The sequence below is a fragment of the Telopea speciosissima genome, chromosome 10, assembly GCF_018873765.1.
Source record: "Telopea speciosissima isolate NSW1024214 ecotype Mountain lineage chromosome 10, Tspe_v1, whole genome shotgun sequence".
Classification (NCBI taxonomy): Eukaryota; Viridiplantae; Streptophyta; class Magnoliopsida; order Proteales; family Proteaceae; genus Telopea; species Telopea speciosissima.
The window spans coordinates 52,444,917-52,459,496 of NC_057925.1; the positions used below are offsets into that span (position 1 = coordinate 52,444,917).

Below are 14,580 nucleotides of genomic sequence, written 5' to 3' on the forward strand. Positions count from 1 at the left end.
CTTGGAACATGTACCAGAATTAATCCTTCTAAGCACACTTTGTGAAACTCCTTCATGGACCGAGCGGTTTTATGACAAGGTTTGATCCCATGCTGACCCATCAATACTAAGAAAAGAAGTGTGGTTAGGCAATCAGTATACTGTGCCTAAAGTACTGTGCTACAAAATGGATTAGGTATGGATGTGGCTCCAACCAGTCAGTTTTGATAAAGGAATCATTTGATTATATGATCCAATAGTTAAGATTCTGTAGGACAAGCTTTCTTATTCATATTTTGATGTGTGGGCTCACTCATTATGTCACTTATGGATATTATTGTGTCTGTATTGAAGTGAAGAGTCATAATTTCAGATTGAGTCACGAACTCTACTGTCTCAAAAATGTGATGTGTTCCTTAATTCTACATGATCCATAATTATATACTGTCTGAACTTCCCCTAGTTTAAGTAACACCTTGGTGACAAGGAGCTATGGGATGCCCAAGAAGAGGAGAGGGGGAGGGAGAGTGGGATGAAGAAGAAAACTATCTGTTCACTATACCTACCTGGAATGGACAAAGTGTTGCCCATATATGGCACTTGGCTTGAGCGCCTGGCCACCACCATGGCTTGCTTCATCACCATGACAACTTTGTGCTGAAATGGAACTAGAAAGAAGAAAAAGAAAATATCCAACCTAATATTAGTATTGCTTGTATTGTCTTAAGAACCTAAAGTCATGAAGATTTAGGCTCTCTTTGGTTGGATTTCATTTTCGCATTCAGATTGATTTCTTAATATTAGTCGATGAATAGGTTTTTGGTCAAGAAACAGAAAATGTTTGATTGAGAAGGAATGAAGTTTTGGGAAAGCCAACTGCTGAACCATAAGGAGTATTGTCCCCAACGGAGGAGACTGAGTTCTAACCTGTACATGAAGATGTCTCTTAATCTTCCAATGCCCATCAGTGTAGTTGTCCTTCTCAGCTTGTCTCCTGTCCCACTCCAATCCTTTCTTCTGCTTGGACCTCAGTAGGCAGAATTTCTGCAAGTTCTCTGGCATTGTATCGTGCACCTTCCAACACTGGCTGTGTGCAACATCACTTGCAAACTCCTGTAGAATGTTACATTCCAGTTGCAGTCATAGTCTCAAAAACATAGCCATGGCTCAACATAATGGAGGCCAACCAGGATTGGGGGATCAGCCCCAAAAAGATGGGTCTTCATCTGCATTGTCCGGATCTTCCAGCCTGCAGCCTCAAGGCAACCTGAAGCAGTCAGGCACTCAAAAGTTGTATAAATAGCAGATAACCAGAACCTCTCCCAGTTCACCTCAGTATTATTTACAGGTCCTCACAGTTTTCCTGCTACTACAAGTGGACATGTAGGAGTTATAAGTAGCTATATCAGTAGTAGTAATTGACACCAGTGCATTGAGTACTGAGTACTGGAAGAAGACAACAAAGGTTTCTATGATCGGTGGAAGATTTAATCCATAGGACCAATATGACGGATCAATGAACACAACAATAACAATAACAATATGAGATTCGATTAAAGGCACCCCGGATCCATATTGTATGTGGCCTGTGCAGATCGTTCGGGCAGAGGTGCAGTGGGATGGTGAAGCAGCAGAGACCCAAGTTCTACATTCTTCGCTGTTGCATTACGATGCAATGCCAGAGAACTTGCAGAAAAATAACTTTATCTTTCACAGTTCAACTCTCAAGAAGAGTGAACCAAAATGATTGATTGGATATCCAAAGGATATATAGCAGGACGGGGAGGGAGCAGGGGTGGGGGCAGGGAGTTTGCAAGGAGCAGGGTTGGGGGCAGGGGAGCGATGGTTGCACAGGCAGAGGGGGTGGGGCTGGGTTGCAGAGAAGCGTATGTTTGTACTTTGGCTGGATTATTCGTCACTGCATATTTACAATATAGACACGGTGATCAGTTGGATCTTTGATTAATTAACATTTTTTTTTGATTGACCTCCTGCAAATTAAAGAAAGGAAGACAAGTACGGGAAGTACAATAGCAAATAAATGACAAAGGAATTGCGTATATTATCGGGCGACTGTGTGTGTGTGTGTGTGTGTGTGAGAGAGAGAGAGAGAGAGAGGAAATCAGAGAAAAAAAAAATCAAAATTCCGAAGTAGATCTTCACCTACTTCGAAATTTTGGCTTCAACCGATTTGTATTTTCAATTAAGAGGGTGTAAAAACCATACCAAACACCCTAAAATTTGAAATCACCCCCTGAATGCAAAATTGAAATCCAACCAAAGAGAGCCTTAATAATTTACAGAAGAAAATGAACAAAAACACTTGGGCTTCTTCGATGATCAGTAAAATTTAAATGGATAGTTGAGAGTGGACTGTGTTTTTCTTGTTATCTCATGTTTTGTGCTCTTTGTGCTGATGGTTAGGAGAATATAAGCAGTAACTGTAATACCCATATCCTTTTCCACAGATAGAAAATGCATTCAACAATATGTGGAGTATGTTCAACTCAATATTGGCCTACATGTTGGCCAACATTTTATAACATGGTTAGCATCCAATGTACTTTTGCAAAATCTTGGTTGACTTGCTACGCTCTTTCATTAACTCACCTAGTCAATGCAAGTCAATGGTCAGCTTTGAGAATTAGGTAGTATATTCATGTGGTTAACTACCATTATTTATAACTGTTGCATTGGCTAGTTTGGAATTAGATGTCACCATTTTGAATCAGTAAACTAGCCCCAGTCCCAGCTCCAAAAAGGCAATCTGTGAATAGAGTTGGTTATTTTGTTAATGTTTCTGATCATACTTCCTTGATGCATGCAGCTATAAGTTGTCAATGCTGGAGGCTGCCTCTTTCCCAGAGAAGCTATTGAGAACTTAGGTTGATGAATTAATGGTGGCTACCTCCATGCCGATGGCTTACTGCCTGATACCCAGGCTCTGGGAGATCAGGATGTGAAGTTTCCTTCAACTTCCTGTGCTATAGTTCCTTGCAGTGGTTCATAAAGGGTGTTCTACTGTGGAATGTTTTACTTGAATGGTCTATTTAAATTTTTTTTCTTCTTGTTGTTTTTGATAAATAACAGGAAATTTTATTGTGAATGAATAGACACAAATAGAGCAGTGTACAACAACAGCAACAAGATGACCTGAAGTTCAAATTAACAAACCACCCCTGTTCACCTCAGCCCTGGCTAAATCATCAGGTAAGGAATTAGCTAAGCAAATGCAAAAATGGTATATGTAATCTGTTTACATTATCAAGTTGTTTATGATCATCTTATCTATTTTATTATGAAAATATCAATGTTAATTTCAATTTCTGCTATTACCTTCCTATTTCGACACCAAGCACAAGTCCAAGGAAGATGAATTGGATCTCATCTTTAAAAATAAGAAATTTCTTCCTTGCAGTATGTTAATGTGCTTAAAGCAAATAACCTCAAGAAAAGGGAAAGACTCGATCGGTGGCTTTAGATATCTTCTAACCATGTACTGCATCAATCTAGTCGCTTTGCCACTCACTGTCCTTCATGTCCTCCATATTCAAAGAACTTCGTGATGGCCTCTCGAGTGTATCTGCTGCATCTTGTTTCAAACTCTTGCCATTACCCTCATGTTTCAACATGGACTCAGTAATTTCCTTACTGTGTTTTCTCCAGGTCTTAAGAAGTTGAGACGATGGTGCTAATGGAAATGAAACTTCCCTTCCATAGGCCAGAATATTTTCCATCTATCTAGCAGTCAATGATCTAATGAAGAAGTTTTAATTTGCAGAATCATTTCCTATTCCTAGTTTGAGGTTTGGCATGGTGCTTTTCAATCCTATCATTAAGGGGTTGGATTCGGTTGCAGTTATACACTTACACTAACAATGTTTTTTTCAGTCTGTGCAGTCTATAGGGGTATATGTGGACAGTTGTGTCACGCGAAGAATGATGTGGCAATTCCCACAGTTGGATAATTGAGAAGCATTTTAGATTGGTCACCTCAAATTTAAACTCACATTCAATCATTTACTCTTTCAAGAATTGGTTTGCATTCTCTTGGTTGTCTGTGTACCTAGTTTTTTCTGTAACTCTATATTTTTTTACTGCTTTATTTTACCACTGGGCCAATTTCATTTCGAGTTGAAATATGAAATATGAGCAAGAAACCTTGGGGTCTACCTACCTACCCACAAAATTTTAGCCCCCTCTCCCATCTGCTTAGCAGTGTAAGTGTGTAACCCAGACATATTCCCCATTCTTTCTTTCTCTCTCTCTCTCTCTTTTAGCCCTAATTGTGCTAAAAAAATTTCCCATATGGAGGAATCTCTAGATTATAATACTTATTAGTTTCATCAGCCACGTGAAATTATAGTTGGTGGTCAAATTTCATAAATAATTTGTTCATCTCTACCTTGACTCAGACAGTTCGGTATAGTCTTAATTAAAGCATTTGTGTTCCATTTCTCAGTCAACAAAATCTATTGTCACAATCAATAAATCAATTTTTTTTTCAAAATATTTGAATTTTGAACAACTAGTAAAAGTGTTACTGATAACTAACCTACATATGGTTCATGGTTGTTTATTATCTAACTACTTCAATTGCACACTAGCCTTCCATGGTTTAACAACTAAAAATACATGTAGGGTTTTAGCAAGAAAGATAAAATAAAATTAGAAGTTGAAAAGTTTCTCTTTACCCAAGATGAAGAGGGTGAAGAGAATCAAATCACATGATCGGACAGCTTCCCCTATTGTACGAGCTGAGGAAGGGTGTAAATCGATTTTGTTTAAGGTATTTGGTAAAGGGCGTAAACAATTCTATTAGAATCGTATTGGGAGTTACACCAATCCAGGACAAATTCTGTGAGAACCGCTTGAGGTGGTATGGTCATGTACAATGAAGACCCATGGATGCTCCAGTAAAAAGGAGTGACCAGATTCAGTTTGATGGAGCTAAACGAGGTAGGGGCAAACCTAAAATGACTATTGGAGAAGTGGTAAGAAATGATATACATGTGGTAGGGCTCAATTCTAGTATGACCACGAATAGAGTTGTTTGGAAGACAATGACCCGTGTAGCCGACCCTTTGAAGGGGGATGTTCTTAGAATGTTGCTTTGACTACTGCTTTTATTTCTTTTTTTACTTATTTTCCTTTTTACTTCCTTTTACTCTTTTTTTACTTCTTTTTGCTACTCTTGTCATAGCCTCTTTTGGATCCATGTAGTCGACCTAAGGATGTAAATGGATCGAATTCGGTCGGATAGTGGCATTATCATATTCGTATCCGATTATATTTGGACGGATTCGGATAATTTTCGGATAGTGATTTTTTGAATACAGGTTCTCCTAAATGAATTTGAATACGGATCGAATACGAATTTTCGACTATCCGTTGACATATTTACCGTTTTTATGGTGAGGGTTAGGGTTGAAACTTGAGAGTTCAGTAACTACCCTTTTTTCTACTCTTCTTAGTCTTTTATTCTCTTATGTTTTTTACTTTTGATTTTTTAATAGATATGTAATTCCATGTATCACATTGCATAAAACAATATACATAAATCAATAGCAAATCTAGAAAAAGAATCACAATATCTTAACTTATAAATTTATAAAAATAAGATAACAAAATCCAATAAGGTAACTTAAAAGGATAGACAAACACAGAGTTATATTTTCGATATTTTATTACCGTTGGACTGCTAAACGAATAGGATAATAATCGGTCGGATAGAGGGATTATCATATTCGTATCCGATTAGTTTTGGACGGATTCGGATTCTCCTAAACGGATACGAACGCGGATCGAGTACAGATTTACGAATATCCATTTACATCCCTAAGTCGACCCCATTTAGTTGGGGTAAGGTTATGGTTGTTGTTGTTGTTGTTGTATTTGGTTCGATTTTAAAGAGTGTTGTTGTATTCGGTTCAATTTTAAAGAGTGTTGTTGTGAATCAAAACCGAACCAAGAATCAAATTGATTCTGAAAAACAATACTTGAATTCGATTTTGACATTCTTCTTACACGGTTCGGTTTTGGTTCCCTTAGATCCATATACTATAATACAGTAGCTAGTTATAAAATATTAATATATTTGTATATGTATTATATATATATAGAATAATATATTGTACTATAATATAGTAGTATTATAAAATCTAATATTGGTATTAGTAAGTATAATTTATTAATATATTATAATATATTAGTATCCCAATTCGGTCGAACCGACAGTTCCTATGTTGGAGCTAGAATCAAACTTAACCGAATTCGGTTCCTACATTCTGATTTCAATTTTCCGTTTTGATTCCAGTTTGATACACATAGAATCAACCTCCTCTCAATCCTGCTCCCACATTCGACAACCCATATGGGTGGGGAACCATTTCACTTGGGGCCCGCAAGGGGCCAGACAAGGTATCCACTAAGGGCCAGCAAGGGGCACTAGACCCACTTATTGATATGTACCTTCAACTACTACTACTATAGTAAAGAAGGAGGGGGTAGGAGTCGATCACTCGACCCCCCTCGACTTACACCACTCCTACTGGGTGGAGGCGTGCCACTGTGCCACTGAGCTAGAAGCTCATCCCCAATAATAAACCCCTACCCCAATTAACTACTACGATGTAAGAACAAATATCTTTTAAGGGGATGGACACCAAGACCTTGTCAAGCAAGGCTTCTATCCAACCAACTGCTCTTCTACAACCTTTAAAATAGATGGAATTTTGTAATGAGTGTGTGGGCACCAAAATTCTATTAACCTCACAAATAACTTTCTTAATAAGCATATAATACCAAGATATAGTAAGACAAGAACACTAAAAATAGTGTAGAATAGGATTAATTAGGGACCAACATTTTCATAACAAATTTATATAAAGGACCCACGAATGGAGCCATTAATGTTGATTTTAGACTTCGCACCATAAAGCATTCAAATTCAAGATCCGGACTTGAATTTTGACTTGGTCTCTCTCTAGTAATCTTTAATTAACTTTAAATAAAAAACATTAAAAAGTGATTATCTTTTAAATTTTGATCATACATGCATGTCTCACTCTCTAACCCAGTAATATATCATATTTTAAGGACAACTCAGCATGCCTCAAAGTGAAAAGGCAGGCCTAAGATCTATTGACCAGTTGAAAGTTTGACATAATTAATTAATTCCCATTTCCTCATCCTAATTTATCTCTTTAGTGTTAAGTGTTAACCTTAATTATGCATCTCATAAACCATATTGTAACACAATCCTTAATGAAGACTTGATCAAGATCAACATATTTTAGATTCCAAATATAATCACGCATTGCCATTTGTCAGTTTGATTTAATTAAAACTTATTGCATCATTTTATTCTCAATTAGAGATGGAAAAATTGGAGGTATTTCCATAATTTTATTAACCATTTCAAATCCTAAATGCCATTCTCTCCCCCCCCCCCCCCCTCTTGATGCCCTAGATATACCATGTTGTCATGAAGATTCCTAGCTATCACTTGCTATGGGGGGCCAGTAAGTTTTCCTTCACCCATGGTTTCTCTTCATCTACCACTATGATCTCATCATTATAGCGTCAAATTCCATGAATAATCACAAGATTCTCTGAGGGCGAACCTCAGCGAAATGGGAAGGTTGCTCGATTCTGACCTAATGGTCATAGGTTTGAATTAAGAAATAGCCTCTCCGAGAATTGAGGGTCAGACTGCGTAGATTATGACCTCTCCTCCTATCCGCGCAATGATAGGAACCTGGTGCATTGAGTACACCCCCTTCTTTATTTATCAAGAGGTTCTCTATTCTTGTGGAGTAATAGAAAACTTAGTTTGAGAAACCTGTTCATCATTGAGTCTAAGATCCCCTACCACCCCACCCCAAAAAATAAAATTTCTTATAAAGGACAAAGCCTATTATTGATGATGTGGGGCAATCCAAGACTTAAAAGGGTATCTCTTCTAAAATTTTGAGGAAAATTGTAACACCCTAATTAAAGGGTCATCTTGCCTTGCTGTGACTCCAGGCAATCATATGGAATTTGGTCTTATCCTCTTCACCTTAGTGGCACATAAAGTCATAAGGTGAAACAATGACTCCTTTCTTCCTTTTTTGGTTAAAAAAAAATTACATACATGCATGAAGGTCTTATTTATGAGAATATTTTTATGAAAATAAAAATAAATAAATCCGTATTTCTCCGTATCATGTTAAATACCACCTTATACATGGGATAGGAAAAAAATATATTGAGTGATTAATATACTTAATTTAATTTAAGATGTTCTTCCCTACACTTCCTAGTTAGGAAAGCTCTGCTTGTTCCAAGCAAGACAATTTGGTTAGACTCCACTCTATGGTTGACAGAATCTTGTAATCTGACATCTACGACATCTACGAACTTTGCTCGCTTTAATGAATAAAAGTACTTTTGTCACACACACCAAAAAAAAATTATATTCATGATGTGAACATGAAAGAGAATATATAGTACAAATAATTTCACATCATTAGTGGAAGTTTATTTTTGTCTCAAAATAACCGAATTTCCACAGTAGGTACCCAACAAAGGATAAACACTATAGGGACCATTAACAATTGAGTCTCAACTCCAAAACAAGACTTGATTCTCTATTTTCTCAACTTTACAATTAAACAAGAAAAAAGATGATTTGTAATCATTTAAAAAAAAAAAAACAAAAACTAAAGAGAAAGAACAAAAGAAATGAGTTAAAAGACTAAAACAAGATATGGGCTAGGCTTGTTTGATTGATTTAATCACCAAGGACTAGCACCTGAAGAAGAATTCAAGAGTTCCTCCAAGTAATCTGCCCCTAAATCTTCTAATTCCACCACATTTTGTATCCTCACTTCAACATCTTTCTTCTTCTTTCCACTCATAGATTTCCTTTTCATGGAGTGTGTCTTCTTAAGTGCCACTACAGGTGAGCACCCTTCATCAAAACCATACTTATTGATGTCTCTTAGTGACTCAATTACCTTCTCCACCGGAAAATTGAGAACTGCAAGTGACCCACGAGTCGAAAACGCCGCCTGATCGTAAGCGAGAGCCGCCGCCTCTGCACTATCGAAAGTACCTAACCAAACACGGATACCATGTCTAGTAGAATCCCTAATCTCTGCAGCAAATTTCCCCCATGGACGCCTTCTAACACCTCTATAGCTTTTCTCCTTTACTTGCTTGGGTTCTTCTTCTTTTTCTTTGGAACTCACCTCTTCATCTTTGATTCGAATAGAGAAATGGGTATCTGATGGTTCTTGAGCTGCCTCAGTAAGAACATCTAAGAGAAGCATCTCCTCTGAATCATTCTCATTGAAAGGAAGGGGAAGAAGGGGAAGGGGAATATGGGGAAGGGTAAAGGGATCTTCTTTGAAAGAAGAAAACCCATCCCATGAGAAACAATCTGATGAACCAAATGAAGAAGATTCAGAGGAAGAGAAGGAGTTTTGGGATTGAAAGAAAGAAGAATCCATAATCTCTCTGAACTCGATCTATCTCAGTAGTTGATGATGCAGGTTTGAAGTTTGAAGGAATATTTGAAGACCACCACTTTAAATACACAAAGAAGAAAGCGAACCCAATTTTAAAGGATTTCCCCAAAAAAGAGGTAAAGGGTGAGATTTTGGTTTGGTAATTGGTATAACAGTCCTTTTTATTTTAAATTTTTTTTTAAAAAAAAAAATTAAGTAATAAAGTCGAGAAAGAAAGAAAGAAACCCCACTTGTCTATGATTAATAAAGCACGTGGGTCAAATGAAGCATGGCGGCTGGGTCAACTGACATAATCGTGATGATCTCATGGTGTCTCATGTAGTGGGATTTTGTTGTATATGTCCACGTGGCATCCTAGTAGGGAGCAGATTACTCATCAGTTGGAATTGGAGTTGAAGTTTTGAAGTGTATATTTTAACCGTACGTCATGGTGCCTCACTAATGGTGATGTCCATGATAGACAACCCCTCACAAAGTAAATTCTTCCATTTGGACTCTAAATAATGACTGGGATAGTGGCATCCTCCCGTTGGACTGTGCCGCAGATATCTCAAGGCGTGCATCGAGATGTGTGTGGCATAGCGCAACCTTTGGATGTCTCTTAGGCACTCCCTAGGCATTGGGTTCCCTAGAGAGGAGTTGGGTCCGAGAGTGTGTGGGGAAAGTTTCTTACATTGTTATTGTGGGGATAATTTTTCCAATAATAATAATAATAATAATAATAAGGGAGAAAGATCATTGTTTGGTTGTACCCCCCCCCCCCCTACATCCTCTCACATGGGTGCGAAAAAAGACCATCCGGCCCTTGTTGGTCGATGCTCATGCTCGTGCTCGTGCTCGTGCTGCCATTGGCCTAGCCGTTGGCACAATGGCCACACCACAAAGTAGTACTGTTCTTTTTCCCTAATAATAATAAGTGAGACTATGAGAGGATTTCCCACGCAACTAGTTATCATTCTTTTCCCTAATAAAAAAAAAAAAGAAAAAAAAAGAACGATGTATGGTCGCATGGAGCCTATATATGCCCAGATATAAGAGTGTGTGAAATTACCATCACACCTACCCCTATGAAATAAAAAATCTCATCTATGTTGATGTCTATACGCATGTTCTCATTAGTCTTGCGCTAGGGTAGGAACCATTCGACTAGACAGTGATATCTTGCCCTAAAAAATAAAAAATAAAAGGTAAGAACAAGGAGAAGAGAACTAAAGCTGTCTAACATAGGTGAGGCTGTAGTCTTCATCTGCAACATTGGAAATAACAGAACCGCTTCCAGGAAAGTGCTTAAAATGTTGAAATTTTTAAGCTACTACTTAGATTTGACAAAATCCTAACCAACAGTATTAGATTGGATAAAACAATGACTTATTAATTAAAACCCCTCTAATAATCACTAAGGGTCAATTTTTCTAACATAGATAGATAGATAGATAGAATTGAAGAATTACGTAAGGTAGTTATAGGGTTCATGTGAAAGGGGATTTGACTAAAGTTATACGTAATGTGTTCTTCATAACCTGGCAAAATCTCACCATCTCTATCATCTTAATATATTTGTCAATATAATAGCATGATAAGGACTAGTTTTGTGTTAAATGGTAAACTTGAAACTTTGTTATCTTCTCTTTCTTTGATGTTATCATAATCTTTAAAAAATTCTTCTCTAGATAAGACCCTACTTAGGCAATTCTGATCAATTTTTTTATTTTTTGTGGGTATGAAGTGTTTCGTCCAGATGCAGGTCCCCTTGAATAGATTCCATGGTCCTTATAACTTGGAGAGATGACTGAAATATTGAAATTTGAAAGCGAAAAATAAAAAATAAAAAGTCCTAAAAGATAGAAGAACCATTCTCAGTGACCTGATAAAGACTGCTCCTCTTAAGTAAGGTTTCGATCTAATCAAAGGGTATGTATATTTGAAATATATACATATGAGGTGTGCTGTGACATGTATTTTAAGTCGTTCAATTAGAATAATATTGGTTCTTGTTTAGTGTCACATGTTACTATTTGTCTTTGTATCCAAGAGTCTTTTAAAGCCTTATTTCTTTGAAGAGACTAAATGTTGAAAACGAATCCTAACATGATGCAGAAAAGAATGAAAATCGCAGATAATAATCATATAATAAACATAAGGATTTATATAGTTTGAGTGTTTGACAAGATTGCCTACGTTTACGGTGAGATGAGATTTGTTTCATTATTAATGGAAAATAGGATTATAGCTACTCGTCCTCACACCTCTCTCAGATTAGCAAAACCCTATACATGAATTTTATCGAAATACCCATTTATAAAAAAGAAAAAGAAAAAAAGACCGAACCTAGTGCACAAGACTCCCGCGTTTAGCAGGGTCTGGGGAGGATCAAATGTATGCAACCTTACCCTTGTTTCCAAAGAGGCTGTTTCCAAGACTTGAACCTATGACCAAGTATCAGCAAGTGAACACTTGACCAACGTGCCATGCACGATCTTCACCGAAATACCCATATTGTCCTTAAAAGCGACCCTTCAAAATGAACCCACATACCAAGCGATAGAATACAAATCATACCCCCAATACTGACTAGAGCATCAAAATAAGTTGCAACATGAGCTAAAAACAGTGTCGTATCCAAATTCTCAAACAATATTGATCTCTAATTTTGGAATTGTTGAAGTCGGCAGGGTGAAGAGATTGATCTTTTTTTTTTTTGGTAATGAGGAGATTGATGTATTAATTTCTATACCAAGCAGTGGGAAATGGAGCATTTTGGTGGATCGGGTTAACACAATCCAACCACTAACATAATGAGCAAAAGGACTAGAAGACAGAAGGGAAAGGGAAATACAAATTTTCCTATTAGGCCGTTAAGTCGTTGTTTTGCAGATTGCAATCAACAACTGGTAGTATACGGCAATTCCAAAACCATCGTTGAAAAGTGAGCGGAACGATGACGGGTCAGCTTCAATCTGAATCGGCAGTGAATCGGTTAGAATTGAAATTAATCCTAAAATTTCAATAAGAATCGACTAGAATTGGGTTCCCATCCATCCATCCGACTGAAAGGGATTGATTTTGATGCATTTCAAGAACACATACCAAATGCAGCCTTATTCTGGTGACACATTAGTAGTTCCAATTCCCAAAGGGGGTAATTGCATTGGGGATCAATTGCTTCGATTTTGTTTAAAACGAATTCTAACACGATGTAGAAAAGAATGAAAATCGTAAACAACAATCACACAAAGAACACAAAGATTTACGTGGTTCGTTAAGATTACCTACATCCACGGTGAGATGAGATCGATTTCACTATCAATGGAGAATAAGGTTACAATCGCTCGTCTTCACACTTTCCTCAAATTTCGTTACAGATAAAGAACCCTCGTTGCATATTTATAGTGAAACCTTATATCTCAAGGCCTACAGCCCTTCGAAATCAATGTACAAACCAAGCGACGGGAATACAAGACATCATACCCTCAATCGATCAGTTTGGACCAGTTTTGGTTCAATTTAATCATTTTTTATGTGAATGAGTGAGTCCAAAACATGATCCAATAAGGGTACATTGATTTCAATTATGGCTGATATGAACTTTTTGTCGGGTTATATCGATTTGGTTTAATTTTGATATGTTTTTAAAGATCAGTTCAGTGTTTAATTGGTTTCGGTGTTATCCAATTTGGGTTTGATATTACAAAAACCCAACCCGAAACATGATCCAACAAGCTCATGTCGATTTCGGTTCGAATCGGTCAGTTTGATTCGATTTCATCGGTTCAGACCAATTCTCTCTGTCTCTGTCTCTCTCGCTCGTTAGGCAGGAGCAGGACCTGAGGTGGCTGATGCTTACTAGTTTGTCACAGATTCAGAGAACTTAGTCCATGGACCCCACTCCCCCCTTCTTCCCGCATACTTGGCCCAGTCTAGCGGCCCTAGCCCATCCTTGTCACTCCTCCCTAGTATAGCCACTCTACCTGGGTCCCAACCCCACCGCATCCTTCCAAAAAAAGAAGTTAAAAGAAATACACAAAAATCTGATTTCAGAGTCGCTATTGCCGTTTGGCCGGTGCCGCCGCCGGAGATATACATAAAGCACTCGCCGGTGTTATCATATTCCTCAATCTTTGGCCTTTAGAGTTTTGATAAAGACAACTATTGTACGGACGCACCAAAAAATGGTTCTAATTAATTTAACCACGTGCACATATAAAGCAAAATCACAATTAATTAATAAAAACTGATTAATATTAATAAAGCATCTTTACCAAAAGTCAAAAGTTTGACTGTTTTGTTTTGGAGTGCTGCACGTACGTGGCGGATCCGCAGAAGTGACCCACGATGGGAAACAAGCTAAAGCAACTAAAGACGGCTTCACATACACCTTCAGATTGGAATCTTTTGTGTTGAGGAACATTTTGGGGTCTGTCATTTTTCTGGTCCGACCCTAGTAACTGGGGAGCCCGGTTTGTTCACTTGGTCTAGCCAGTTTTAAAATGATACCTTAGATATGAACCCATTATAGGGTTTAAATGGAAGAAAAAACCCTTTTGGGGAAGGTGCATGAACCTGTAAACCTCATTCAACAAAGATGGAGAATTGTTACAGATCAGTCAAGATCATTTTCATGCTCACAGTCTTACCAACTCTTCTCGAACAATTTAAATGTAATATAATTGCAAATTAGGTAAAGGTAATTCTTGTGGTGGATTTGTCTAATGAGGTCAAACCCTGATAATAGGGAAACCATGGGCTTAATCTTGGTACATAATTCACACTGGTTCAAACACTATATTGAATTAAATGAATCTATTTAGGAATGTTCTGGTTATTCATCACCTTCTAATTAATTACCCCATGAAATAAGGAAAATGTGGCTCATATTAACATGGTATATTTTAACTCACCCACTTGTATGTTGCCGTTGGTGTGGCATGGGCGATTCTTTCTACACCGGTAGCATGAAAATTCCTGACCCTAAGTAAAAATGAATTGAAGTTGTTTCATGGCACGTAGAAAGTTACGTGATGTTGAGATAGGATGGATGTCTGGCAAGATACAATAGAGATTAGGCCCAAAGGTGCCTCCATTTGGT

The 14,580-nt window shown here is 37.5% G+C and overlaps 1 protein-coding gene across 1 annotated transcript; it reads right to left on the reverse strand.

The window, feature by feature from the left end:
• Positions 1–8,696: 8,696 nt before the first annotated feature.
• Positions 8,697–9,476, reverse strand: LOC122642974 (ethylene-response factor C3-like). Its single transcript, XM_043836601.1, has one exon. The coding sequence runs from the start codon at positions 9,474–9,476 to the stop codon at positions 8,760–8,762; it is 717 nt and encodes a 238-aa protein (XP_043692536.1). The 3' UTR covers positions 8,697–8,759.
• Positions 9,477–14,580: the final 5,104 nt, after the last annotated feature.

What these genes read in the sequence shown, in the direction of transcription:
- LOC122642974 (XM_043836601.1), bottom strand. Translation starts at nt 9,476, where the DNA reads ATGGATTCTTCTTTCTTTCAATCCCAAAACTCCTTCTCTTCCTCTGAA.